The sequence below is a fragment of the Geospiza fortis genome, unplaced genomic scaffold (genome assembly GCF_000277835.1).
Source record: "Geospiza fortis unplaced genomic scaffold, GeoFor_1.0 scaffold333, whole genome shotgun sequence".
In the NCBI taxonomy this organism is placed as follows: domain Eukaryota; kingdom Metazoa; phylum Chordata; class Aves; order Passeriformes; family Thraupidae; genus Geospiza; species Geospiza fortis.
Genome location: NW_005054347.1, coordinates 3583346 through 3610213, shown reverse-complemented (window position 1 = coordinate 3610213; position 26868 = coordinate 3583346). Strand labels below are relative to the sequence as shown.

Genomic DNA, 26868 nt, shown 5'->3' with positions numbered 1-26868 from the left:
GTCCCATCCAGCAATCTACTGAAGCTTATAATTAAGCTTATAATTAAGTCACATTAATTTCAATCCAAGTTATCCACACACCTTAGGTGTTCCACTGAGCAGGAGCAGAATATAAGCACGGTGCTCAGCTGAAGGCAACGTTCCCTCCCACTTCAGCCTCACAAAAGGGGCACAAAAGTCTGCAGCAGCATCTCTGCACAACTTCTGTGGGCAAGGTGTGCACACCTGGCACGTGTGTCAGGACAGGGAGGGAGGAGGAGGCGAGGGGGAACAGTCTGGCACCTCCTGGGGTATGAGGATGGCCACAGTGCAGCACAGGCCAGCAAACTCCATCTGGTCTGCAAGTCTGCAAGGGGAAGAATAGCAGCTGGTTGAGATTAAACCAGCCCTAGGCTGATAGAACATGTGTCATGGGGTGACGAGAGAACTGGAGACGTAAGTGAATTCCAGACCACTCCACAATCTGCTTCATCAAGAGCAAACTAAATTAAAAACAAAGAGTTTGAGCAACAGGTTTGTTTACCTTTGCCTTGGTTTTCTTTCATATTGTTAGTTAAGACTAACAACGAGTTCATAGTTGAATACAACACAATTCAAGTCTCCACCCAAAACTGGACACTGTTTAACCCATTCCCAGTATATCCCAAGTGCAGAGGGGAGAAAGTGATCAGAAACCCATAGCTAAACAACTTCTGGTGTTTCATTTATTAAGCTTGTACTCATTTTAATTCTTATGGTCACAGTGCAAAACCAGAACCATTTTGCTGCTCTTGAACCACAAGAAGATGGAGAGGTCTGACAGTCCCAGTCTAGGAGGCACTGCAAGCTTCCAAGGAGATTGAGGAAGTCCAAGTGAAGAACTGAGTCATGTATGACAATTCACATCCTGGCAGCAGCACACACCTTAGGGTCAGGGTCACCAATCACTTGGTAGCAGAAAGCTGAAGGAGCATTTTAGGATGCTGAAGGAGTGAGGCCTTTCCATGGCGATGCAGATGATCTGACAAAGCAAGGAAGGCTGCCAGCTTTGCTGGAAACCTTGGTGTTTGCCTTCTCATTTTTCAAACTTTACTGGCAATGAATACTACTGTGTCAAGATGATAGTTTTGATCAAAAATCCCATTGCCCAATGTTGTTAAAAACAAGCAATGAACTGTCATTGCCTTTTTATATCTTCATCAATCTTTGAACTTGCTGGCTATGATAAAAATGGAATTTCAGAATAACTGAGCAAATTGGGTAATGACAGTTTTTAAATTTTGAAATTAAGTATGTGGGTGTTCAAACTCTTCTGAGCCTGCACTGTGTGGTACAGAGATACTACTAATTTTTCAGCAACTACTTTTTCAGATGTATATGGCATATTTCCTTTCAGACACTGGAATTTTAATTAGATCCCCTGTGATTTGCTTCTAGTTTTAAAATGAAAAGCAATTAGTTTTTCTACTCAATTCAAGTCTGGGTGAAGCTTTTAAAACAACAACAGGGAGAAGGGGAATTTCTACTTTCCCTAAAATTTCCCAGCACTGCTGCATCTGCTGTAGATGGAGGTATTTTAATAAGAGAAGCCTGAGTGCAATGGCCTCGTTCACCAAGGCTGATCGAAACCCCATTTATTCTGCAGCAAAGGTAGATTCCCCTGTTGCTCCAGGGTTATAGTTGGCTAGTACTGAACCTGAAATACCTGTCTCAAGGGAGGCTGTTACACAGAATGATTGCCCATTAGGCAAATCAACACAGCAACACCAATGCCAATAATTCAGGCAGGAACCTTCACATCTTCTGGACACAGGAAGAAGGATGGAGCCAAAGCATTTGTAAATCCACTACCTTCAAAATGTGAAACCAGACCTTACAGGCAATGACAGTCTCAGCTATCCCTTACAAACATGAATGACATTCATCAGATAGGTCATGAACCCCAAAATTCACATCAGAACCATGCTGTAAAACCTGCTTCTGAGAGCCATAAAAATTAATAAATAAACACAAAAGCTAAGTTTATGTGGTCTTCTGTGCAGGATATTCAAATTATTTGCTGAATATTAAAGCAAGCAGCTAAAGATAACGTGCATGCTACAGAATCAGATGTCTTCCAGCACACACAAATTCCAAAATTATGACCATATTTAAAGCACCCTGCGTACCACAAGTCTCATAAACAATGAATGCCATGGTGCTCTCAGACCAGGCAAGGATCACTGGCATGATGTGCTGATGAACCTCAGCTTTGATAACCAGGGCAGGATCTAGGGTGGGATGTTACATACTCTGCACACTCTAAAAATAATAAATAAAAAGGCACTTCAGCAATGGCCATTTTTCTGCAGAAGGTGAAACTGAACTTGCAGTGTAATAGCAGAATCATTTAATTCACAGTGCTGCCTGTGAGCAGCTCCCTCCATGTACCATTACAGATGGGAGCAGGGCAAAGGTCCCAGCAGTGACAGGTGCCCCCACTGGAAGTCAGAGAGCAACCTGGATAACTTACAGCTGTGGAAAGTAAATTTTAAAGTAGCCTGAGTTTCAATTTCCCAGTTGTAAGTGCCTATCTCTTTACTACTAAATTACAATGTAACTTCTTTGATTTTAAGCTTTTTGATTTAAAACATAATTTGATGGCAATTTAGTTATGAACCTTGTGGTGTAACCTCTTTTTCATTTTCAGATTTTAAAAAATGGATTCAAAGAAATAGAAAAAAAGTTAAGGAATACACATGTGTACCTCTTTACTTCTCCCTCTCATTTCAAAACAATAATTTAGAATAAAGGCAAAACTTTCAAACTTGCATTCCTAAAACTGGCCACTACATGTTTGGGAGACTAAACCAGCAGAGTGAGCTCCCCATGAGCTGTAGCTCTTTATGCCAAAGTACCAGCTCATTCTGGAAAAGGCTGTTTCATACAGTCTGAAAACTGAACTAGCACACTTAAGTGCTCTAGATTCAGAAGTGATTTCATGGGTTCAAAATGTTTGGATGTACTTCTTTCTCAAATGTTCAGAGCTTTTTAAGTAATACTTTTCTTCTAAATTTTCTAGGATATGAAGTTCCCTGGCATCTTGTTGGGATGCTGTTTGAGACAGTAAGTCCCTCTGCCTGGATCAGTGCTCATGAGGAGCCAGGTTTGCCTGACAGAAAGAACTCTCCTAGATCTCACCCACTGACTTTTACATCATGTACAGAAGAGTAACTCCTGACATTACTGCCATTTATTTATTTTAGTGTATTTAGTGATTTGTGTTTTAGCGTATTTGTTTTAGTATTTTAGGAATTTGTTTTAGTGTGGTGTCTGAACAGAAACATTTTAGAAAGCTTCTCTGGTTTCTCTGCATGCTTGCTGTTCCTTTGATTTTAGAAGAGGCTCAGAATGCGCATTAGGAAGACAAGAGAAAAGTTCAAGACAAAAGAGGCTGGGGAGAGGCACCAGCATTTCTTAGTAACTCATCACTGTGTGTGCCTGAACAAACAGACTGACAGATTCTGTTCAAATACTAAACAAATATCACAGCCTGTTCTCAAATTCACTCCTCATATATGATATTTCTTAAGAAAATATTTGTGACTCTACTCTAAATTTCATCTACTTTTGTCTCTTGAATAAATTATTTTTTTTCCGAGGGAAGACTCCTAAATATAGTACTAGTAGAGAACCCAAATTAAATAAATTTATCTTCCTTTGCACTAGTGGCTACTCTTGCAGGTAACAAAGGATGCCCTTTCAAAATCCCATATGCAACAGCAGGGAAAAAAAAGGAAATATTTGAAAATTACTGCTAAAGTAAGGTGGCACAGCACTGAATAGTTACTCTTGCTTTCAGAAGACACTCACATACTTCTAACAAATTATAAGCTTGTAAAGCCTGAAACAGCACCAAAGCCACCAGAAAAAACGTAAATTTTTAAATAGAGGAGAAAAGCAAATCAAAAGAAAATACAATATACATGTTTCTATTATGAACATTTCTGCATTTGTTTTCTGACCAATGATCATGTCAATATCTAGTTGCAATCTCCCAAGCATTTTTTTTCTCAGTTAAATGCTTGTAGAGCTAATTTAGAATTTAGTGAAACCAACTACATTTATATGTATATGAATTCAAAGCAGAAAGCACAATGTAACAAAGTGGAGAATCTCTACCAAGAAAAATGCCTTGTTTAAACTAAATTTTACAAAATTATTGCCACCATAACCACACAACAGCAACAAGGGAGTTTGAAGTGGAAGGAGATGGTCCTATATACATTTTTGGCCCTGCATTTTCTATCAGATTCTGAAGCAGAAAATGATTTTAATATACCATCTGTAAGATTTTGTTAGCATTTTAATTTGAAAATCATGGGTTATTTTAGAATAACAATGTACTTAAAGCATCTTCCTCCCTTTCCATGACTGGGCCTTTTATAGCATCGCAAGAAAATGTGACAGATTTTTACGAAAACTTAAGAGTGAATGAGGCTTTTATGGGCATCCCTGAACAATAACTTCAGCCTTCTTTTTCCTTTCCACAGGTTGGATATCACCTCTAGGGATGCAAAGCTCTGCAAACAGAAGCAGATGGCTCCTTCTAGCTGAGCTCCCATCAGTTTGCTGTTCTTTCTCAGCATTGCCTCAGTTTCAGTCTCCAGAAAGCATTTACAGAACATACTGCCATGTAGGAGGAAGACAGTGTGACTACAATGAAAACAACATTCCTTGTCTCACACGCAGCACTGACGCGTTTGCAGAGGCTGCACTGTGGGTGATGCGCCACAAACGTTCCAGCTGTTTCCTGTTACTGACAGGTGCCCATCAGGGACCTACCTGGGGCCCAGTCATCCACTCTGGCATTTTGAAATAGCAAAACCAAAGTCGTCACACACCATCTACCTCCCTCAGCAACAAAAACAAGGGAACATGCTGTTCAGGCAAGCTGTTGAATCTGCATGTGTGACCCCTTCTGAAGAATTATTCCTTCTTTTTCTGTTGGAAGAACATCTCCACACACTTCACTTCAATGACTAACAAGCCCCCGCCCATGCGCTCTGAAATGAGCATTTCCCAGCTGCTGCCATGGTAAAATTGGGAGCAGTGTCAAAAAGAAATAGAACTCCCAAACACTTCATGCTGCTGTGAGGAGCAGACAGAGACCATAAGATGGCACACTGCACAGCTGCCAGGCTGCCAGAGGCACGTGGAAACAGGCAGGATGTTCCTCCTCATGAGAATTGCAGTTAAATCACTGGCACAAATTAACCATGCTCAGAGACTCAGAACAAGAGATTTATTGATGTGTATTTATCTAATTTTATTTGACTTCGTTTTCCATCTCAGGCTCTTTTGCAGGATGTAAGAGGATTGAATCCCCCAGGAAGAGTGGAGGGTGGATATGGAAGCAAACTAGAAAGTGCAGAACATAAAACATTTATCTTGAAACTATAAAGACCCTCTTACAAGTTAGAGAAGGTGATAAACCACAGTCATAGTAATTTCCACAGGGCATACTTTGATGCTGAGTATCAGTATGTTCAAACTCACTGCCATGAGTGAGTGCTGATGTTTCGCAGGTGGAGCAGTCCTAGGGAGTTACCTGTGTGTCCATGAAGAGGGGAATGTGGCCGTGGGAGAGTTGGAGATGTGCTGGATGTTACAATCAAACTCTTCCTGTTGCTTGTCCGACAGCTGAAAGAAAGAAAGAAAGACAAACCAACCATTAGGCACGGTCAGATGGACAGCAGCACCTCGAGGCAGGTCCTGCAGAATCTCCTTCTGCTAAGGAGGAATCTCTCAGTATTCAGGGTGAGATTTTCTCATACGCTTGACCTCGGTAGTGATTCTGCAAAGAAGGAAATGTACAGGGAAGAAAGGTACTTTGTCAGCAGCAAGTGTTTCAACACTCTGGACGCATTTGTTGCACAGGCCACTGGAGATAGCTGATAATTTATTCCTGATTCACAAAATATGAGCTACTCATGCTTTACAACTCCCACAAAAAGCAAAAAACAATGTCATATAGCCCAGAGTGCTCTGGATACTCTTACCAACACCCAACGTAGCAAATAAATCCGTTACAATTATTGGCTTGGTTATAAGAAACTAGAGCATATTCCCTAGGGCAGAGTTAAAATTACAGAGCAAAGTGTTAGCACAACCCAACAGATGAGTGGGATTACTAATCAGACTTAAAGCCTGGGATCCAAAAATCTTTGTGAACACGTGGCAATACCGATGGAAAACTCTGCAAAGCAAGTTTCAGACACGCCTCCACCACATCAACTCCGCTCATTGCCATGACTTTGTTCCAGCAAGGAAAGTGACACTTCTTACGGGACAGTTCCGATTTATTTTTTCCCTGTTGGGAAAGCTGAGCCAAGCGAAGAGAAGGACGTGTTCCTCCATTTGCTTCCCAGCTCGTGACTACTGGTAGCAAACATTTAGCTCTAAAGAGCTAAAGAGGACAAGACAAGAGGAACCCTAAGACAAGAGGAATCATAATGGTTGAGGGAAACATTTTTAAATCATGGGATCTGTGAAGAAGAGCAGTGGGATAGTTAAATCCCTTTGTGATTGCCACTTCTCCTGCTGTTTAAACAGAAGAAATGAAGTTGCCCGCAAAATCTTAGAACTGACCCAGCACTACAGCTACATACATCTATTCTCTGTACCTCCAGCTTGCTTCCCCCATGGCACAAATATTCCTGCTTACTTCAGCAGTTCCCAAAACACGTCCCTAGAATCCCACTGGTGTTGATAGGGGTGGGAGAACAGCCAGGAGCAGGGAAAGCTGAGCAAAGGCTGAGGAAGGAGCTCTCTGGCCCCACTCCAGGGGTGCCCTGTGAAGCTCCACACTTGGGTTCCCCAGGCACAGGAAAAGCCTCTTTGCTTGCAGACCCCAAATGCTGACATCTGCCAGGTCCTTCGTACACTGATCTGCTGGAGCTGCCCAACAATAAACACACTCAGGCTGCCAAGTGCTACAATTTAATGCAAAAGTATTTTGCTGCCACAGGATACTGTGCATCTGACTATTATTATTTGTAAGCTTATTTTATTGCTGTTCTATAGGAAACTAGAGAACTTGATGCAGAAAAAAATACAACTGAACTGCCAACTATAATAAACAGTAATAAAGTTGAAGCACCATTAACTGCTATTCAGGCTCTTTAGTGTACTTAAAGCATTCCTCAGAATTATCCAACTGATTCCATACAATCTCCATTTACATTCATGTATTATTCAACAAAAGTCCATCCAAAAACTGATTGCCATTGTGCACATCTCATGGAAAAACTAACAGCCCGATTTTAAGAAGCTTAAAATCCCAGTTCACAGATATTTTTAACATGTTTTCGGTTACACTATTCCAGTAACTGCTGAAAAAAACCCCAGAATATTCAATTCCAACATTAATACCAGATAATCATTGTTTACATTAGCACAAAATCTTTCTTGAAACATGAAATTCCTGAGTATTCTAGTGTAATATATATTACTATGTTAGAAATAAAAAACAATCCTGGGTATTTTAGTATCAAATATAATGTAAGAATTTAAGATCTTGCTCAACAAAAACCACCAGTACAGTGAGAAAACAGAGCTCCATTCTCTACAATTTTATCTCTTTGCTAAAGAGAGTTCCTAAAGCACACTTTACCACAGCAATGTCTGGAGCTGACTATGGAAACTTGGTATATTTAAACCACAGCATAACAGGGGAAGTGAACTGTCCCAAACTCAGAGCTTTTTAACTGCTTGCCTGCATTTTCCCAATTGAAGAGAGTTTTATAAATCCATTTTCTTTGCTGTCTTTGCCAATATAAGGAGCCAAAAGAGAAAGGGTTAAGGGGATGGAGAGCAAGCACAGCTGAGACCCCTTAAAATAGGTCAGGTTTACACAAATGTACCCAGAGGAGGGAATGGCTTGGAGTGAAAGCCTAGCCCAAGTTTGGAATAAAACATTATTCTCTTTGCACCCTCAGCATTGGATAACTTTTAATTTTCCTGGATCTCTCATCTGAAAAAGAGAAACACCACTTGGGTCTGTTTAGCCATTGCTATGACTTATGTGTGTTGGCAATAAGGCAAAGCTTAAACACAGAGACTAAAAACACAACACCCAACTTCTCAAACTCATGTTCTATGTTGAGAAAAATACACAAGTACAATCACACTCTCTACTGGTGGAAGAGAGCCCTCTGCATATAGAGAAAAAGCTTTTAGCAGATGTAGGAATCCTAGAGGAAATGCAGAACAAGAGCGATGAAGTTCTGGTAGGCACGAAAACAACAAAAAAGGGTGAAGGGAGGAGGTAACGAGCAGACTTCAGTGGGATGACCTCTCCCCCCACAAGTCACTATGACAGCATTTGAGCACCTCCTAAAGAACAGCTAAATATGAAGGAAGCAAAGCTGGCTTTAAGCAGGGCTTAGTGCCAAAGAAATTCAAACTAGTCAATTTAAGTGTTGGCAGTTCCACTGAAAAAAAAAATTATTTCCTGGAAGGTTCATTTTAGCCAGACAGACAGTGCTCGGCTCAAAAGTGAGCTACCAGGCCAAAGATACTGAGGAGATCATATTGTTAATCCTTTAAATTGCATTAATTATTACTTATTACCATTTGTGGATTCTTGAAACAGTACTGTATGTTTTCTTGCTCAAAAATTAATTCAATCTACATAAGAAAACAGGAGTAATAGGAGAAAGTAAAAGGGGAGAAGGTTGGCTATAGCTTACTTTTTAACTAGAAAAAAATCAGTTTTTAACCAGTCCAGAGAGACTTCAAGCATTATTATTTGCTTATAAGCCAAAGTTTTGCTGTTTTCATTAAACACAAGGTGAGTCCTGCCCTGAACCTCCTTTTCTTTCACAATTTGCTATGGGTCTTGTTAACCTTTTTTTTTCTCAGATCTCACTTCATCATTTCAGAGAGAAAATCCTCTTCAGGTCTTCCAGCTTAGGCAAAACGCAATTTTAAAAGCACAGAGTTTCTGTCGGGCTCAAAGCTGTAGGGCTGAGCTCCAGCCCATGCAGAGGCACTGCCCTCCCTTCCCTGGTCAAACACGCACACAGCCAAACCTGAGTCTAGAAATCTGTGAGATCACCTTCTAAAAACACATAGTAAAATGGATATCTTACATGGAAACAGCTGAAACAATGCCTTTGGATCACTATGGAAATAGAGCTTTTACTCTGTTTCTGGAGTTAACTTCTCTGCCTGCAGTAAAAATATCGTTTGTTACGTGTACTGAAGTGTCCCCAGCGCGCTCCTGAAACTGAACCCCGCAGGACATCGGACGGCTCCGGTAACTGGACACTGCCTTTGGACCCACTGCAATGTGCCCCCGAGGCAGCACCCTCACCCAGAGTTATTCCTGAGCACACTTGGCGTTGTACCTGCGACCTGCTTGCAGCCCTCAGCTCTTCATCTGCACCCCAACCAGCCTCCTCCTCCTCACCCACGGACAAGCCCAGGGCAAGCCTCTGAAATGAGCACCACGAGTGCACCTGGTTTCATGTGCCTACTCAGTCTGAAAAAGAAATCAATGACTCAGTTTCAACATAAATCGATATTTGATTCTCTGTTTTAGCAGTTTACTCAGGGGACATCTTCAACTCACTGAGCAAAACTGATTAATGCCCAGGAGGCATCCGTGTAATGAAAGCGAGGGCCACAGAAAAAACAATGTAAATATAAATAACCAACCACCACTATCATGCAATTTCATAGGGATGCGGGTTATTATAAATGAATAATGATAAGGAAGTTTCTCAAAATCCATCTGAATTTACAGGCCTTGAGGAATTTCTCACAGCTGAAACTGCTGGAGTATATAAGTAAATAAGATAACACTGATTGCATGAGCCTTCTCATTGATTTGGACAGAAATCAACTTGAAGAAATACAATACTTGGAAAAAGTATAGCTTAAATCACATTTTGGTTACTAGTCATGAATGCATTTTATTTATATTAGTGATTTGTCACAGAATCACTAAAATTGGAGAAGACCTACAAGATCATCAAGCCCAACCTTCAACCAAAACTTTTAATTTTAGAATTTTGTTTAACTACATCAGGTTGTCAGAGTACCAGATTAACTCTTGCACTAACTTCTTTCAAAATAGCATTTCAGAAGCCAAACATCAGACTTGTTCCAGATTTGACACTCCATTTAGTGACCTCAAATCCCTATGAATCGGGATCCAAATTCAGAGCAGTCATATCTACTAAAGTTATTTGTGGTTACATATTTTCCTAAAATGTAGTATCACCAAACCAAACTTCACCAAATTCTCCTCTGATATTACAGAAGTTTGGTTTCAGTTGATTTGCTTTACAAAGAGTTCTTTATGAGAAACAGACATTTTGGAAATGAAAATAAGTATTTAAAATTTTTATTCACAATGACAGAAAATTTACAAAATCCAAAATCTGCATGTCAATGAATGCAGCAGCTGCACAGCAATGTTAACTAGATGTGGAAGTTATCGTCTTAATTATAGTAATTCAAAGATGGAAGCAATTTTGTAAGCTTTAGCACTACCAACAACAGGGATAATTAGTTCTCTAAAATAGATAAGTAAGCATCTGGTTCAACTGATTTCTTTTTTTTTCCACATTCAAGAATAGTTTAAGAATTATTCATCCTAGAATAACTGGGGGGGGGGAAAGTGTTATTATTCATGGTGTAGGTTTGGGGGGTTGCACATTCCTACAATAAACACTTCTTTTGTTGTAAAGAAATACAATTACACACAGTTAAGATACGAAGGATGGAAGCACGAGTCCAACAAGCAACTTCTTAAAGGTTGCAGGCAGAGTCTCCACCACAACAGACACAGAACTATCTTCTTCCCAACATCACCTACAAAAATTGCTTTTTATTTCCTGTCATTAAAGTCCCAGGAGGAAGGAAACATCCTGAATTTGGACTCCTTCTTGGTTATTTTGTCCAGACTAAACAACTAAGGAGCCTTTATCCAGTGCATCTCTGGACAATCTGTACCTGCCATTCACTCCTTTATAAAATCAATCCCTAACTCCCACGATCTTGAGACTGGATTACAGTATTCCTGTTTCGCACATCTTTCTGAAGAACTTCAAATAGGATTTAACTTTGGAACCTAAATAAAAAAAAACAACGAAAACCAACTGCCTGAGTGCAGGGTCCTCTTATACAAAACATTTTCTACAATTTAATTACTACAAACACAGTAAAAGATGCCAGTTGTTCAGCAAGGCAGGCTTCTCTCAAATTTGCACTGCCCATTGTTTTGAAGCCCATGAGACAGAATAAACTGGACAAAAAAAAGAAGAGCACAGAGGAAAAAGATGCAGTCAACTTGTGAAGTGTGGGTTGTACTTCTGTACAGATATCCAGAGAGCGTACAGGGATAAAATACACAAGGGACATCATTTTCCATATTGCCACCACATCTCTCAGCCTGCTACCAAACACATTAACTGAGGTGAACACAGAGTCAAGCAATGCAAGACTTACAAAGCAAGGAGTAAAATGGGTGCAGATGGTTCTTTTGTTTTAAGGAAAATTAACATCTTTGTACTTAGGAATTAACTTATTGCACGAAAGGCCATTTTCCTTTCATCTAAACCAAGCTATATGTTAGACAAGCCCTCCTACTTCATTTAGAGCTCGAATTGAAGAAGCAGCATCACCGCAAGCTAAGAAATTACAAAAGAAAAGGCTGGAATTGCCAGTGAACACCAAATTTATGTCTAATTTGCCTAATGCTTGAGGCTGGTGCACACCTGCTTACACCACTCTGTATAGTCCAGGCCTTTTGCATTATTAACAACATAGGAACAACTCTGCAAGGCCAAACAAAATGAGATGTCACAACAAATTACAGTGACTGGTACAGCCGTTCTCAACTACACAAATCCACTTCATTCTGAACACACTCCAAGCCTATCTTTGTTTTAGCATAAGAGAACAAAAGTAAGAAAAAAATCTTTGATTATGGAAGAGAGACCCCAGAATAAATACAGACATTATTTAATGGGCAAAAACATAAAACAAACCTTCTCAAGCACTCCTATCTCCTACTTCAGTTGTGTTGTGCATTATACTGCCATGAAGTTACATCACAAAGTGTGAAAGGCTGATTGAATGAAAGCTAAGCATAACTGCAAACTTTCATTTCCCATTTCCTCCAAATCTATTATTAAATGCTTCACATAGCATAGCTGCTTTTTAAATAAGTCTCTACTTGGCAATTCTCACGGAAGCTGGTTTATCACATTTCTTTTTCTCCAAAAAATACAAGCAAACAAATTCCAGAATGAAATGACAAAGTGATTTTATATTGTTTCAAATCTTCTAACCATGGAGTGTACAATTACATACAGGTGTGCAATATAACAAACCTACTCTAGACACTCTCCCCAAAGATGCACCCAGGAAACAAAGCAAATGAGCTGAAAATGGAAAGAAAGTTTTTCAGGTTTAATGGAAATGTTACAAAAAATAATAAGAAAACTCATTTGGTTGCTTTGTAGCACGCAACACGATCAGTTTTCTTCATTTTGTTTCAGAGCATTTTCTTAGTTTAAGAATCAAAAAATGTTACAAATTAGCTCATTACCAGCTACCTGCGGTTCCAAACCTCAGCATGAGGATTAATTACTGATCTAATTTTAAATCTATTCTAACAATACACTATTCTAGAATTAATCTCCAGACTGTCCAGGGAGTTGCATCTACTGCACAGAACACAGATTTTCACATGGCCGACCAGTAGAGTAATAACCAGGGTGGCAACACTCTGAACAAGACTAGGATGTTTGCAATCAAATTATTTGCACATTTTAAAAATACAAGTTCTTAAGGTGGTTTCCTGAGCTCCACTGGAAAGGTTTTGCTCTGTTGGTAAGACTCATCTTCAGCTATGGAGACCAACTGAAGAGTGTCAGGGTTTGTGCTTGCTTGGCAGAATGTTACCCTTGTGAGGTGCTTTCCCCCAGCTGGAACTACATGTCTGCTGTGGCTTTCAGACAAGTGCTGGGCCACGCTTCCACCCTCTGTTTTGCACATGAGCCTCACTTACTGCCATCCTCAGCTCTGCAACATCAACTTCCTTAAGCATCAATCACCCAGCATATTTAACTTGCAAGCAGCTTCCAGCATACCAGAGCACAGAAAATGCTGAAAAGAGCACAGCACCACATCTGGACAAATGTGCTAGAAGAGCAGACAACAAACATTCAGCTTCTAAATGCCTTCAAACAGACACATTGAAAACAGTTTGTTGCTCATGTTTGCACACACACAAAGATGGGAGAAAAATCCTCAAGAACATCTCTAAAAAATAACAGCAAAGCATGAGTGTACTAAGGTAGACTGATAATAGTCCAATGGACATATTAGGAAAATATCTGGGCTAAACAAACCTGTAATCTCAGTGGGAAGGCTACAAAACTTTTGACATTTGTCCAGGACTAAGCTTAGACAGGAAAATGCCATGCTCTGCTTGCCTGGATTCCACCAGGGCTGAGCAGAGCAGTTCCCTACCAGAGAAGACAAAGGTGAGATGTGTTTGCCAAGGTGGTGCTTTAATTCAAAACAGATACAGAGAACGAATACAGATGGCTCAGATTGTTCCCTTCAGCTTTGGAAGAGGAAATGCTGCTTGGGACCTTTCTAATCAATGCACTCACAGAATGGCAGAGAGGTAAAAGATGCTACTGAGATAAGAGTTGGCTCTAAACGTCAAAGAAGGGGACAGACAGGAGCTGAAGTTCTGTGGACATTGAAAATGCTCAGTGTAGCCACTAAAACTGGTGTAAATTCATGTAGAGAGATACATTGCAGTGTTGAAATAAAGCATTCAGTTTATGTGGTCCTTACTCATTTACACAGACAGGTCTGTCAATAAACCACTGCCCTGGATAAAAACAACACACTTAAAAAGACATGAAAAAATTATTTACAAAAACACATTAGATAGCTATACTGCAGTGTATATCAGATCAAATAAGCTGGCTACTAAAATAATAAGATAATACACCTGTAGAAGGCATTTCCTGTTAATGGAGCAACAAAACCACCAAGGGCAGGAGAAGAGGGGGAGGCCCTGAGTGCAGATCCTGCCCTGGCACACAGAGGAGCCCTCAGATCTGCAGCAAGGGGAAGTTTCTGGAACAATCAAGCCTGATTACATGTTAAACCTCATTCTTTTGTGTAAAGCCTACTTGCTGAGCCAAATGTTCATTATCCAACAACCATCAATTTTTCATACAAGGATGGCTGTTCCCGTTTAATAACTATACGAATGTGTACTACAAATAGATACACACACACAGGGTTTTGAAATTTTAGAGAACTGAAGCTCGAACAACCATCCACAAAACTGAGCAGAAGAAAAACACAAACATTAGAAGGCACAAGCTGACAGCTAAAGCTTGTACCAGCAGTACATCCAAAGGGTGAAGCAGCTCATCACTGCCAAGAAAAGGTACTTGTTTTAAGAGCTATTCTACTTAAGAAGGCTAAAAAGTAAAATCAAAATGAATTCCAGTAAGATGGTAGAGAGCAGTAAATATAAATACATTAATGTATCAAAAATAAATGGATGGTAGCAGTGATAACAAAAATAAATCATAAAAGAATGAAAAAAATAAAACCTAGTAAAATCAGAGCCATAATTTACAAGGCTATTCAAAAAGCAGATATTTAATAAATGTACCTCATGTAAAATTGGATCAGAATGCAAGTAAAGAAATTGCTAAAAGCTTTTTGAATGCTTTATATACTTATTCATAACTAAAGGAACTAAGAACATCTGAGCATCATTTTTACAAATGGTGTCTAAAAAACTCCAGCAGAAACTCACAAGCATAGGAAAACACAGCCCAAATTTTCTGTGAGACAAAGTGGGGAAAGATAGGGCTGTTAAATAATATTAGCCTATTTCTGTAAAAGTAAAAGATTGTTGTAAAATTCATTTCTGGGAGCCATGTATTGTGAAATCCCAGCATTCTTGCTGCCCTAGTTCTGTTCTGCACATAGACCAAAACCAGCTTGGCCAGCAGGAAAACAAATGAGACCCATGAAAATTGCAGAATGTACACAAATGAAGACACAGAGGAAGACAAATGCAAACACTGAGAGAAAGTCAGGTATTCAAATTCAATAGCAATCATGCCTAATTTAAATTAGGTCTGCTAATTGTAACATCCTAATTTACCATGCAATCAAGACTGGGAAAAAAAAAAAACTACAGGACAGGAAAACACACAATGTCCTGGAAATAAGTAATTTCAAATGGCACCGCAGGATCCAAGCCTGCTTCCTCAGAGAACAAAGATCCAGAGCAAGGCTGTTCTCATGTGTGCCTGCAGAAGATTTTTTACCTCACGTCACTGAGAGCCTCTGCTCTGGCACATGCTCACTGCCAGTGTCGCATGACACCAGAAGGAACTCCTCCAACATCAAACAGAACACGGCAAGTGACGTTTACATCTTCCGTTAATTCTGAAGGAGTTTAAATTATGTGCTGAGTGCTACGTAAACACAGCAGGCAGCAATGAATATGGGGAGACATCACACTGATACATAACATTTGCTTAGATTTTCAGTACATTACTAAGCTTTGTCCTCATATAAAACATGACAGTTGAGGCATTTTTGTTGAAAGATAGTGATTGATTAAGCTAACAATCTCAAAACATGTTCAACTTGCTGCATAGGATTGCCTAAAATGATAGACAAAAGAGACTGGTATCAGGTGGCTTGGATTTCATATCTGGCACAAGGACTCCCCTGCACAGGACTTGTAAGCATCCTCCTTCTGAATCCCAGTTCTCTGGACCCTTTCACCTTCAGCTGACAAAGAACCAAAAAAAAAAACCAAAACAAAAACCACCAAAACAGACTCTAAATTTTTAAGAGGCCTGGAATAACCTATGAGATTTCACTACAGAAGTATGTTTCATTTTATCAGCAAATTACTCTAAAGAACACTATCAGGTATTAATTAGAACATTAGGTCTCATAAAGGTATTAATTAGGTACATTAATTAGGCATTATAAAGAACAATATTAGGTATTAATCTGTAGTCCACAAAATAATAGGGGAAAAAAAGATAATTGGGCTATGAATGGAGAAAAGCTATTCAGGGATTATCTGACAATTAGTTACAAATGTAGAATCAAATCACTTCAAAGGTGTTTTCCTTAATAGTTTGGAAGATATTTACTTCTGAATATAGTAACTAAAATGATGGCCAAACCAAAGTGTTGAGCACCCAGCTGAAAACTAATTTCTGTCCAGGTAGGTGTCTGGTGATAGAAGATGACATGCCATACAATGTATCTCTCAGTTCCTTAAATAAGGTCTCCTTTTTCTAAAAAAAAAAAAATTGCTCTAAGGTGTACAGCTCTTTGTAAGGTCAACATCCAGCTGCCAGTAAAATAAGAGGAAACCCAGGTGCACCAGAGAACATCTCTTAGTTTGCTCCTGACCACAACTTCACACCTGTAAAGAACAGGGGCCTGCAAAGGGTCACATCATGCCACGGGCAGGGGTTCCTCACATCCAGACACATCTCCAAGTCCATCCCACGGCTTTAGGCTGGTGGGCACTCAGATTTAAATTGTACTTGTCAGAGACAAAAAACAGTCAAAACAAGCAGATGCACAGACTCTGTAAGGATTCCAACACCCAAATGTGTCGACTTCAATTAAACACAAGAACTGCACATTTCCAGGCCAATCACGTGCCAGTGTGTACGCTCTGTCTTACTTTCCACAGTAGAACTGACCTGATCTCAGCATCCTCTGTAAAGTCCAGGATCTCCTTTTTTCTCATACCTCTCTTCAAACCAGTCTCTTACCCCACTATTTCATTTAGTTCACTTAAAACACCAGTGCAAAATTATTTTATACTCAGCAGTCTCGTTCATGTGAAGGATCCAAATAATTCATGAAATTGTCTGCAATTTGTGTGTTGCTTCATTTCCTCTCCACAAAGGTTTTGACTTGAAAAACTGGTTTGTCCTGGGCAATAGCCAAATGTTCATACAAGAGAGTTTCGATCTGAACAAAAAGCTTTCAAGGCTCAAAACTTCAGTGTTAACCCTCTAAGACCCTTTCCCTGGGTTTTAGTCAAGAGGGTATCTGCCAACAGTATTCAAAATCAACATAAAATATGTTGGTTTACACAGAATCCCACATAAACTAGAAAATACAAACAGTCCAGGCGGATTGCCTGAATCATTACAAGTGTTTGGGGGTTTTAGGAGGACGTCTCTTCCATTCATTGGACCAGCCTCTTTCATTGTATTTAAGTAGTGCAAATATCCTGTAATGGAGAGTGTATTGGAAGCTCCCCAAAACTCATCCATTAGTGAGCAAAATATCCATTACATTTCCATGCAATCCAACAGACTACTGTCATAAAGAGATTTTCAGAAGATAAGGTGAAGATCTTTTCTCCCCCAAGCAGTGCTTTTGTCCTAAGGCCATATTGAAATACCTAGCAGAAGTAATTTGAATGAAATTTCCTCTCCAATTATGAGTGTCAGATAGGCATTTAATATGCTGAGCTAGGCAAAAAGAATTGAGCTAAGTATTGTCAAAAGCATCAGATTTCCAGGTTTTTCCTATCCTTCCCAACATAAGGGAAATATTTCTTATGTTATTCATTTAAGCAAGGAAATGTGTGGTGAGACAGCTGTCACTTTAAAGTTAATTATAGTATAGACTCACATTTTTAATGCTAGCTTTATGTTACCACAAAAAAGTAAGTATTCTGCTAGCATCAAACTAATTGTTTTTCTTCAAAATGACAATGTATATATGGAGGAGGTGGCATCCTTCTGACACACAGCTTTTAATGTCAATCCAGATGAATCAGCGTAAAAAACACACTGAATACATTTGGGGGGGATATGTACGGACTCACTGTCTAAAGTGGTCATGCTATTGCCACTGAAAAGTTACCAGAAAAACACCAATGCCTCAGAAAGCACCATTTATGTGCTCTTGGCCACCTGATTATTGCCATTCACCCATTTACATCCCAGTGAAAGATGATTTCTCTTACTGTTTGTGACTACTTCAATAATGAATAGCATTTTACATAGTTACAAGGAACTGTTTGTATGAAATACAATGATTTCCACAGAATCACTGATCTTCAAGGTGTTTTGCTACTTAAGATTGCTTTACACTTTACATGCAGTTAATTCTTGTGATTTTAACCAATTTTTGTATCGCTAAAGCCCTTTCATTAAAAGGAGAAGAGGAAAGAGAATTAAAGCATCAATGGCAATTGTAGATACAAATCCATGATGTCCTTCCTCAAAGAAATCCACCTTTTTCATGCTCCAGAATTATCTTTCAAGTCACTTCAACATACAAATCTCCCATCTTAACTTTGCAAAGAGAAAGCCACTAAACAAAAGTGAAATCATTAAAACCCACAGTCACAGCCGGTTCCACCCAGAGAGGATTACAATGAAAAAATGAGGAAACATTAGAAATCAGCATTTTAAGTCAGTTTTACAAGACCAACAAACACTTGCACAATTCTACAATGCTGTTAATATCAAATTGCAAGAGTATATTCAGGATACACCCAAAGTATAAAGAAACAAAAGGACTTAAATGCAGAGACATTTAATTTAAATACGCCAGAATTATGCTTTATCTTTCCATAATCCAATTTCAATAGGCAATGCCTCAGTAGAGCTGATATCAGAATACCAGCCCCATATGCCCTTTGAACCCTTTGAGGAGTTCTCATATTTCTCCTATAGTTTAAACTCATACATATTTATACAGAACCAGTTTGACAGGTAAATGTGATTTATGTTTATGTCACCCCTCCCATGAGAAACTTATGTATTTACAGTTTGCTCTTGACTTTCTCTATCCTTCTGGGAATAGGCTGGAGAAGAAACAAGGCAGCCACTTTGACCGGAGCAGCAGATGGTTCACTTTTCCAGAGCCATTAGCTGCGGCGAGAATCCCACCAGCTGCACGGAGAGCTCATTTCCACAAAATGCACCGAGCAGAAAGAGGAGTCCTCCCCATTTGCCTCCTAATGCAGGAGAAGCCATATGGGAGTCAAGCCCTCTAGGATTTTTAGTACATATCAGAAGCCATTATAGAAAAATGTGCCATAGCTCAGTAGTCAGAATACCACAAGTAACCCTTTCTTGCAATGTGAAACCAAATTAAAACTGAAAGAAAACCAAGGCGGAGAAGCCCTGAATTAAGAGCACACAAGCTATCACTAACGCAACAGGACTGTACAGAAGTTTTACAGACAGAGCAGAGGAAAACTGTATCAAATATTTGTCACAGCAAAAAATTCTCTATTGCTAAACATGACCAAGATTGCAAAGTTACAGGAGAAATTTAATTTGAAATCATAATGTTTAAAGAAAGTGCACAAAGCAAACATTGTGCTTTGAAAGGGGGCCACTTAAAACAGAAAAATATTTATTTATTTATTTAGTGATAGACTACTCCATTCCTAGTGCCCAGATGCCACAATCCTGAGAACAGTAGCACACAAAATCACCCAGGTCACGGCATTGCAACGCACTCCATGTGCAGTGACCACTCACACAGCCCAGACACTGTCAGGAGCAAAGTCATTGCACACGTGGACATGGGATTTCAGGATGGATACCCTGGCAAGAATCACATTATTGCAGTGATTTATCACAATACTCCTCAGACCAAACCAACCTGCCCACCCATCTCCCCCAAGACGGCAGGCAAAGAGTTGGCAGGCTGCCAGCCCGGCTCGGCAGAAGGTGATATTCCCAGCAAACTGTCACACATACTCAAATATTTCATTTCTGAAGCTGGCTGAAGGCTGCAGTTTCCATCCTGTGCAAAATAGGATTTCCACCACATGACTTTGTGCAGCAGCTCTCTGCTCTGAATACTCATAGTGCTGTTTGATCATTTTGAAATACCTAATACTCGTTTATGTGATTAAATCAATAAAAAGTCATCTCTTTTCCATTAAGATGCTCAGCGGATTTACAGATCAATTTCTTTCTTTCTGTACTTCAACTACTAACAATAGATGGAATTGTAAATTTTGAGTAGGAGTTTTCTGACAAAATATCACACCTGAAACCTTGTTAGTATCTCTCAAATTGTTTCTGACCTTGATGCGTAATTTTAAATTCAAAATGGCACACTAACAAGATACTGAAAAACAAGGATGGTTTATTTTTGTTGTGAGAGACACTGTGGGTGTCTACTCTCTTTGGAAGACTATTATTGCTGAATTTTCACAAAATACTACCTTTAAGACACCATCTGGAATGGAGGAGCTTCAGGGAACCAAAGTTGTGCAAGCAGCAGTAATAAAAGGATCCAGAATGTGCAGGTCTAACACAGGTTATCTTCCTATGCACAGCCGTCCTCCCTCCTCACGTGCCCTAAAGCAGCTACGGTGCTCCTGGCTCTGCCCAGCTCCCCTGGCTCCCACAGTGAGCCAGGGCTTGTTACACCAGGCTGCTCCCATCTCACAGCTTGGTAGCCAAGAGCACCTGAAAGCCAAGTCCAACCTACCTTAGCCTGTGGAAATGGAGGCACAGGAGAATAATTTGCCTCCATTTCCTCTCCCCAGCCAAATTCAAGAAATCTGTAAGAAAATGTGAAGCTTTATCTTTGTCACTTCTGTCACTCTATGAAACCACTCCTACAACTGCTCAATGGATGTGAAAGTTACTGCTTGGAGCAGAGACATCAACACGCAACCTGAATCTCAAGGAGCTCTTTTACTTTAAAAAACAGGCTGAAGACAACAATTTTGAAAATAATAACATTGCTAATGCAATTCCTGGCAGCTAAGATCCCTATTTATTTACAAAATGTTTCTTCATTGCCACTAAGATTTCTAAAAGTCAGTGGCAGCACAGAACACAACCTCAATAAAATTTAAATCACACATGTGGAATAATAACAAAAATTAAAGAATCCTCCAAAATATTAGTTGGTAAGAAGCTAATCCTCTAAAAATGATTAATATAATTTCTGATAGCTGATGAACAAAATTCATCCTTAACCTAAGCCAAAGCTTATATTCTGAGTCTTACACAGATTATTAACTGTATCAACAAACCAGCTGCTGCGAAATTCTGGTACCAGCTGCAACTGTTTACTCATAAATCTGAATATACTGCTTTAGTCAGGATTAGCTATCTACCAGTCTTACCAGTAAGTTTTCAGGCTACAAATGCTAAGCTCCACAGAGCACCTGATGAGCGATAATTATGTTGATATTTCCCAGTCTTGAAGGGACAACCCTGTACAGCATCAGATCCGATACCATTCATTAGTTCACACACTTCAATGGGATTTTATCAAAATCTAGAGAGCAAGGTAAATGCAAACACTCATCCTATTAACTGCTACCTTAACATATTCATATCTATAATAAGAAGAAAGATGCTAAATGTATTAAGTATTATTTAAAATTTAAGGTTATGCATATCTATGTGAAGACCGTAAGTGCTGTAAGTCAAAATATTTGCAAGTCTTTCATTTGCTGCCTATTTCAACATAATATTGTTTTGCTACTTCAAATAATAAAACAGCTTCCTTTCAGTAAGCATCTATCCATCATTTGGCAGAAACAAGCCCCTTATCATATTCACATAGTATTAGAAGGAACAATGCCTTTAAATAAATACCTTTTAAAAGAACGAACGGTGGATCTGCACAGTATGATTTTTACAATGAATACAATTACAAATCATTCAGAAATTAAGAAATCATATCTAACGTACTAGGAATATGATTCAATCTGTTAAAACAGGAAAAAAAAAGCAAGATTAAACAGTATTAAAACAAGTAGCTTAGAAAAACATGGTAAGAATAACTCACAAAATCCTTAGATTACCTTTTGGATCGTCTCAACATGCTGGTAGCAGGCAGAGAGAAATTGGACAGCACTGTCCAAAAGGAGTCAGACATGATCTTTAAAAGCTTTCATTGCTGGGAAAATACAGCACAATCAAGCCACTAGCAATAAATAAGGAACTAAATAATACCAGTGACAGAGCCAATGCAAATTCCCTGTAGACCTTGCAAGCTGTTCCATTAATGTGAGACAGGCAGGCAAGCGTACATATTGCTGCTGTTTCCACTGCCTCTGTTTTCTCCCTGCTCCATCCCTGCCTCCCTCCCTCCACCTTAGGAGGCAGTGCAAAACGAGATATTTATTCTCTTCCTAATACACTTTAAACCTGGAGTTTGCTGAATGCACAGCATACATGCTTTCTATACATCTCTCTGTGTTCATCTAATTACAAACAAAATATTTTCAGTATTTTCAAAACCGTAACTGGGCACTATTTGCAATCCTGAATAACACAGGGGGGGTTTAAGCTGTGTCTGCACAGAAAGCACCACTGTCTGCCTAGTTTGTGTTTTTATTCTGACATGGTGGCTCTTCTTTTCCTAACTACATGAGGCACATATGGGGCATTTTGCTTATTATTCTTAATTAATCTTCCACCTTTAAACAAATCCCATCTTTCATCTTCAGTAACCCAAGTGGATTTTTAATTAAAAAAAAAAAAAAAGCTTCTAATGACTCCTAAGATCAGTTTAAAAACAGAAAGCCAGAAAGCCATTCTCCCCCTGAAGTCAGCCACACCAGATCCACATCAGTCACAGTAAACATAAACTCCTACGTGGCACCTGGTGCCCAAAAACAACTCAACCAGCTGAATTTTGACAACAAAACACAAGCAGGACTCGTGTGATGCACATCAGAGGTTTTCCACACACCCCCATTGCACATTAACCACAAGTTCACTATTCCCCTTCAAGCCTGTAGAACCTTCTTGCCATGTTTTTGCTTTTTCTGGGGTCTAAACAAAACCTCACTGGAGCTGCTTTTTTTTTTGTTTTTTTAATTTCAGTATGCAATCTATTTTCTTTTTATTGTGGCTTCTTTAAGCACTTCTGCCAGTAAGAAACTTAATGACGTTCTCATATTTCAGCCTTCTTGAGTGGCTTTTTATCACAGTCATGAGAAAGATGACAATCAACAGCTGGCACAGCCTTCCAAGCACAATACAGCCCTAAAAAAAATACACAAAAATGTCTGGGAGAAAGAAATCCCACTAGATTCACTTCAGCTTTCTGCAGAATCTCATGGAAGAATTAGATGGTCTTCATAATTTTCCATTAAATAATTACATATTTTTAATACATACATTAATAAGGAATCACAGTGTCTGACTGAGCAAAGTATTCCTTTCCATCTAGAATTCAAAACAGGCAAATAGGATTTTTAGACTCTGCATAACACGACCGTCTTTTCTAGTGCTTTAAAACATTTTTACAAAGTTAATCTACATCACATAGTGGTTTGATTTCACAAAGTTAATTTAGAGTACAAGTGAACCAAACTCTGCCACCGTCTACTGCTGATGAGAAAGAATAAACACACTCATTTTTGTGTCCACATAATATCATATACCAACCAAGTAGAAACTGAACACTAGCCTTTTGGAATTATATTCAGGATATTATGCGACCTTCCAATTCCAATAAACCCTGGTTTTGAAAAGGTATGAAAATTTTACTCTGTCAGCTAAAACATGAATTGAAATTCATGAGCAATAATGGTGGAATAAAAGTGTTCAGTTAACTAACAAAATAAACCTATCACAGTAGAAATAAATTCCTGACTGCTTATAGTTAGCAAATAAGATCACAATCAGCTAACACCCCTAAATCTGTATTAGTCACACTTTTTACAAAAATGATTGAAAACTCAGGGGTTGAAGACATATCATTCATTATCACTGTACTCAGCAGCAGCACTTTCACATCTCTTGCAGGAAGGACACAAAAAGGAGAAGCCATTTTAGGAGAACATTTCTCCATGGGCATCAGTGACTGACAGCCCTACAGCAATGTTAATCCAGCTAAACCCTGTCCATCCTCTGCTGTTCCTGGCAACACAGGGCACCCCAAGCAGGGAAGGGGATGGGGTGTTTGCTATCATCAGAAACCCATCCATTCACCCATCTTGCTATTTAACCCAATTCTGCAGAGCTTTTACCCAAGAACTGCAAAAAGCACTTTGAGAATTACATAACACTGTTCAAAACCAGCAGAAATTTCTTTTAACACTTTATATTCCCGCTTTTCAAAATGCCTGTTCCCCATGGAAGTTACAGACTCCAATCCTGCAAATCAGCACCTGCAAAGTGCTCATTTTGGAAGCCAGAGATTCCCAAGAAATTCAGAGTATCCAAAAAAATGGGAAGACACTACACTTGGAGATGAAGTGTTTTTGTTAGAAAAACAGAAGAACACAAACTGTCAAAAAGCTTTTAAAATAAGTCATGTCTTAAAATATGACAGTGTCAACATTTGCAGTATTGTCTTTAGTAGCGACAAATATAGGAAGCATAAGGATTTTCTCACACCTACAGTGACAAATTAAATCCTTTGAAGGAGCTGCCTTACTGTCTCTGCACAATCAGCAAAACATTTTGGAAAATTTGGACCAGAAACTTCTCACTGATTCAAAAATATACCATATCTGTATATGAGAGAACATGTCAACAACACACTCACACAAATAGGTTACAAGATGACTTTTCTATTTTATTTAACTCATAATAACATTAACATCTCTTTGTGAATTCCAGGCCCTGAGTTATTCCAAGCCTGAAGAAACCTCTTCCTTTACAACATTCTCTCACTCGCCTTTCAGGATACTTCGTCTCCATCAATCTTCCTAATGCACCTTCCCTTCTTTATGCCCAACTTGTCCTCTGAAAAGACCACCTGCAGAACATTTCAGCAGCTCCTGTGATGATGGAGTATTTCTCTGTCAACCAAATGTACAGTTTCCAGAGCCCTCCTAATGACACTGCATCCACTGGACAGTTATAAATAGTCAGTGTCAACGACTTTCCCGATTTCTCATCTTTACCATTAGCAACGCAGGACATTAATTAAGCCTGACATTAAATGAGAATGCAATTAGGCAAACAGTCCACATGAAACCCATTCCTTTCTGGACTTTTTTATAGCAGCTGCATTTATCATTAAATAAATTTCCTTGGTATAAGATCATCTTCTTTTAAATAAAATCTGTCATTTTAGAAGTAAGCTGAAATCCCTGAAAAGTCTGAAGCAGTACCAAGCAGATCAATCAGGTAATTTTGAAAAATAATATCCCGAAGATCAAAACTCCTGTGACTGACTACATTTTAAGTTGACTAGGTATCAAGAAAAGTTTCCACAAAGTACTGATTATGTTTTTAAACACTTCAACCAGGATGAACCATGTAATAGTGTAGTAGTTTTCAAATGAAGATGAATTTCACAAATTACACTGTGGTAAAGGAAAACTTATAATGGAAACCAGTTGAAATGCCATTGAGAAAACATACCTCTCGCTAATTACGCCATCACTTGCATGCTTACATTATATTAAGCTTCACATAAAAACATGATACTTGGGGACATAACTTTTTTTTCAGTCATTAGACTGAAATACACAAATTATTCACTAGAAATACCCAGAAATTAAAACCATTTTGCTAGCAAAGCCAAATTCTTTGGAGAAGTCACAACATAAGTAGATACATTCCATCTCTATAAAGAGCATATTGACTGATTTTAAACTTTAAATTGTATGCCCAACGAGCACAAAAAATTATTCCACTGTAAGTAAGCAGAAGTTAACACAGGTGAAGATACCCCCTCTGTGTCACTATACACTGAAAAGCGTGTAAGGTGTAAAAACCCCAGCAGAAAACTGGTCTTGCAATAGAAGGAAAGGAGAAAGTTCTTCCTTTATGTTTTAAAAAGCAAAAATGAAGGTTCCTTTAAAAAAAAATGACATGAGAGATGTGTGTTGAGCTATTTGGGGCATCATTATTATTTGAACAGTGACCTAAGCAAGTGAAGAACAGACCGTCTTTGAGCCGCCTGCAATCGCGAGACTCCTAAGCAACAGTCTGACAGAAAACATTAGGTCGGATGTATCTTCAAGGTTCACTTTTCTATCATTTACTAAGTTACAAAACCACAGATATCTCCCTTTTGGGGCAGAAACCACCAAGCCACCACCCAAGATCTAAAGAGCCATAGTCTTTTACTACAGCGGCTCCCAAGGATTTCAACTGCTACCTCTGTATAAAAGGGTTCCCAAAGACGTATCTGTGTGAGATTCAACAAACAGCTGTGGCCAAGGGTTTTGGGGGTGAAGAACAACTAAACTTCCCTCTGGTGTGTATTCCCTGTGCAGGGAACAGCCTGGTAATTGCACTAGTTAATGATTCAAAGGATCAGAAACATTCACTGAAGCAGCTATCAGGCACTGCACCTGCATGGAAGCTGCCAGCTCCTCATGTAACTTTAATTGGGCACAGTTACTGAACTAACAGGGGTTGCCATTCTAGAGGACAGCCTGAAATGCTATCTAATGCACTACAATATCACTGCACAGTTAAGCACAAGTAACTGCTCTGATTTCAGTCTAAAACAACCCTCACAAAATTGTACTCAGATATAGAGGATGCCAACTACAGCTCCATCATCACAATCTTTTAAGTGACGACACTACTAAATAAGTGATAAGTTAGCAGTGCTAAAATGCCAAGTTAATTGTGCTCCAAATCCTATGAATATTTAATAAGAAATATTCTTTCTCTGTATTTTTATTTACAAAAATATCATTTATTAGTATGTTCATGTTCCATGCAACACTATCCTTCCCAAGCAATAATAGTAAGATGTTCAGCTACTCCAGTATAACATAAGCTTAACATAATTTCAAACTCACAGACTTGACAATTGGGTTCAGATGCCATGGAAAGGTCAATTATGCTCTTTAAATAAGTTACTGGATCTTGCATTCTT

General features: G+C 39.0%; 1 protein-coding gene across 1 annotated transcript in view; it reads right to left on the bottom strand.

Annotated features, from left to right (window-relative positions):
• MAST2 (microtubule associated serine/threonine kinase 2) overlaps positions 1-26868 on the bottom strand; it is a 165380-nt gene that overhangs the window by 59583 nt on the left and 78929 nt on the right. Inside the window, 1 exon segment of the mRNA XM_031058677.1 lies at positions 5570-5661. Coding sequence (XP_030914537.1) covers positions 5570-5661 — 92 coding nt within the window.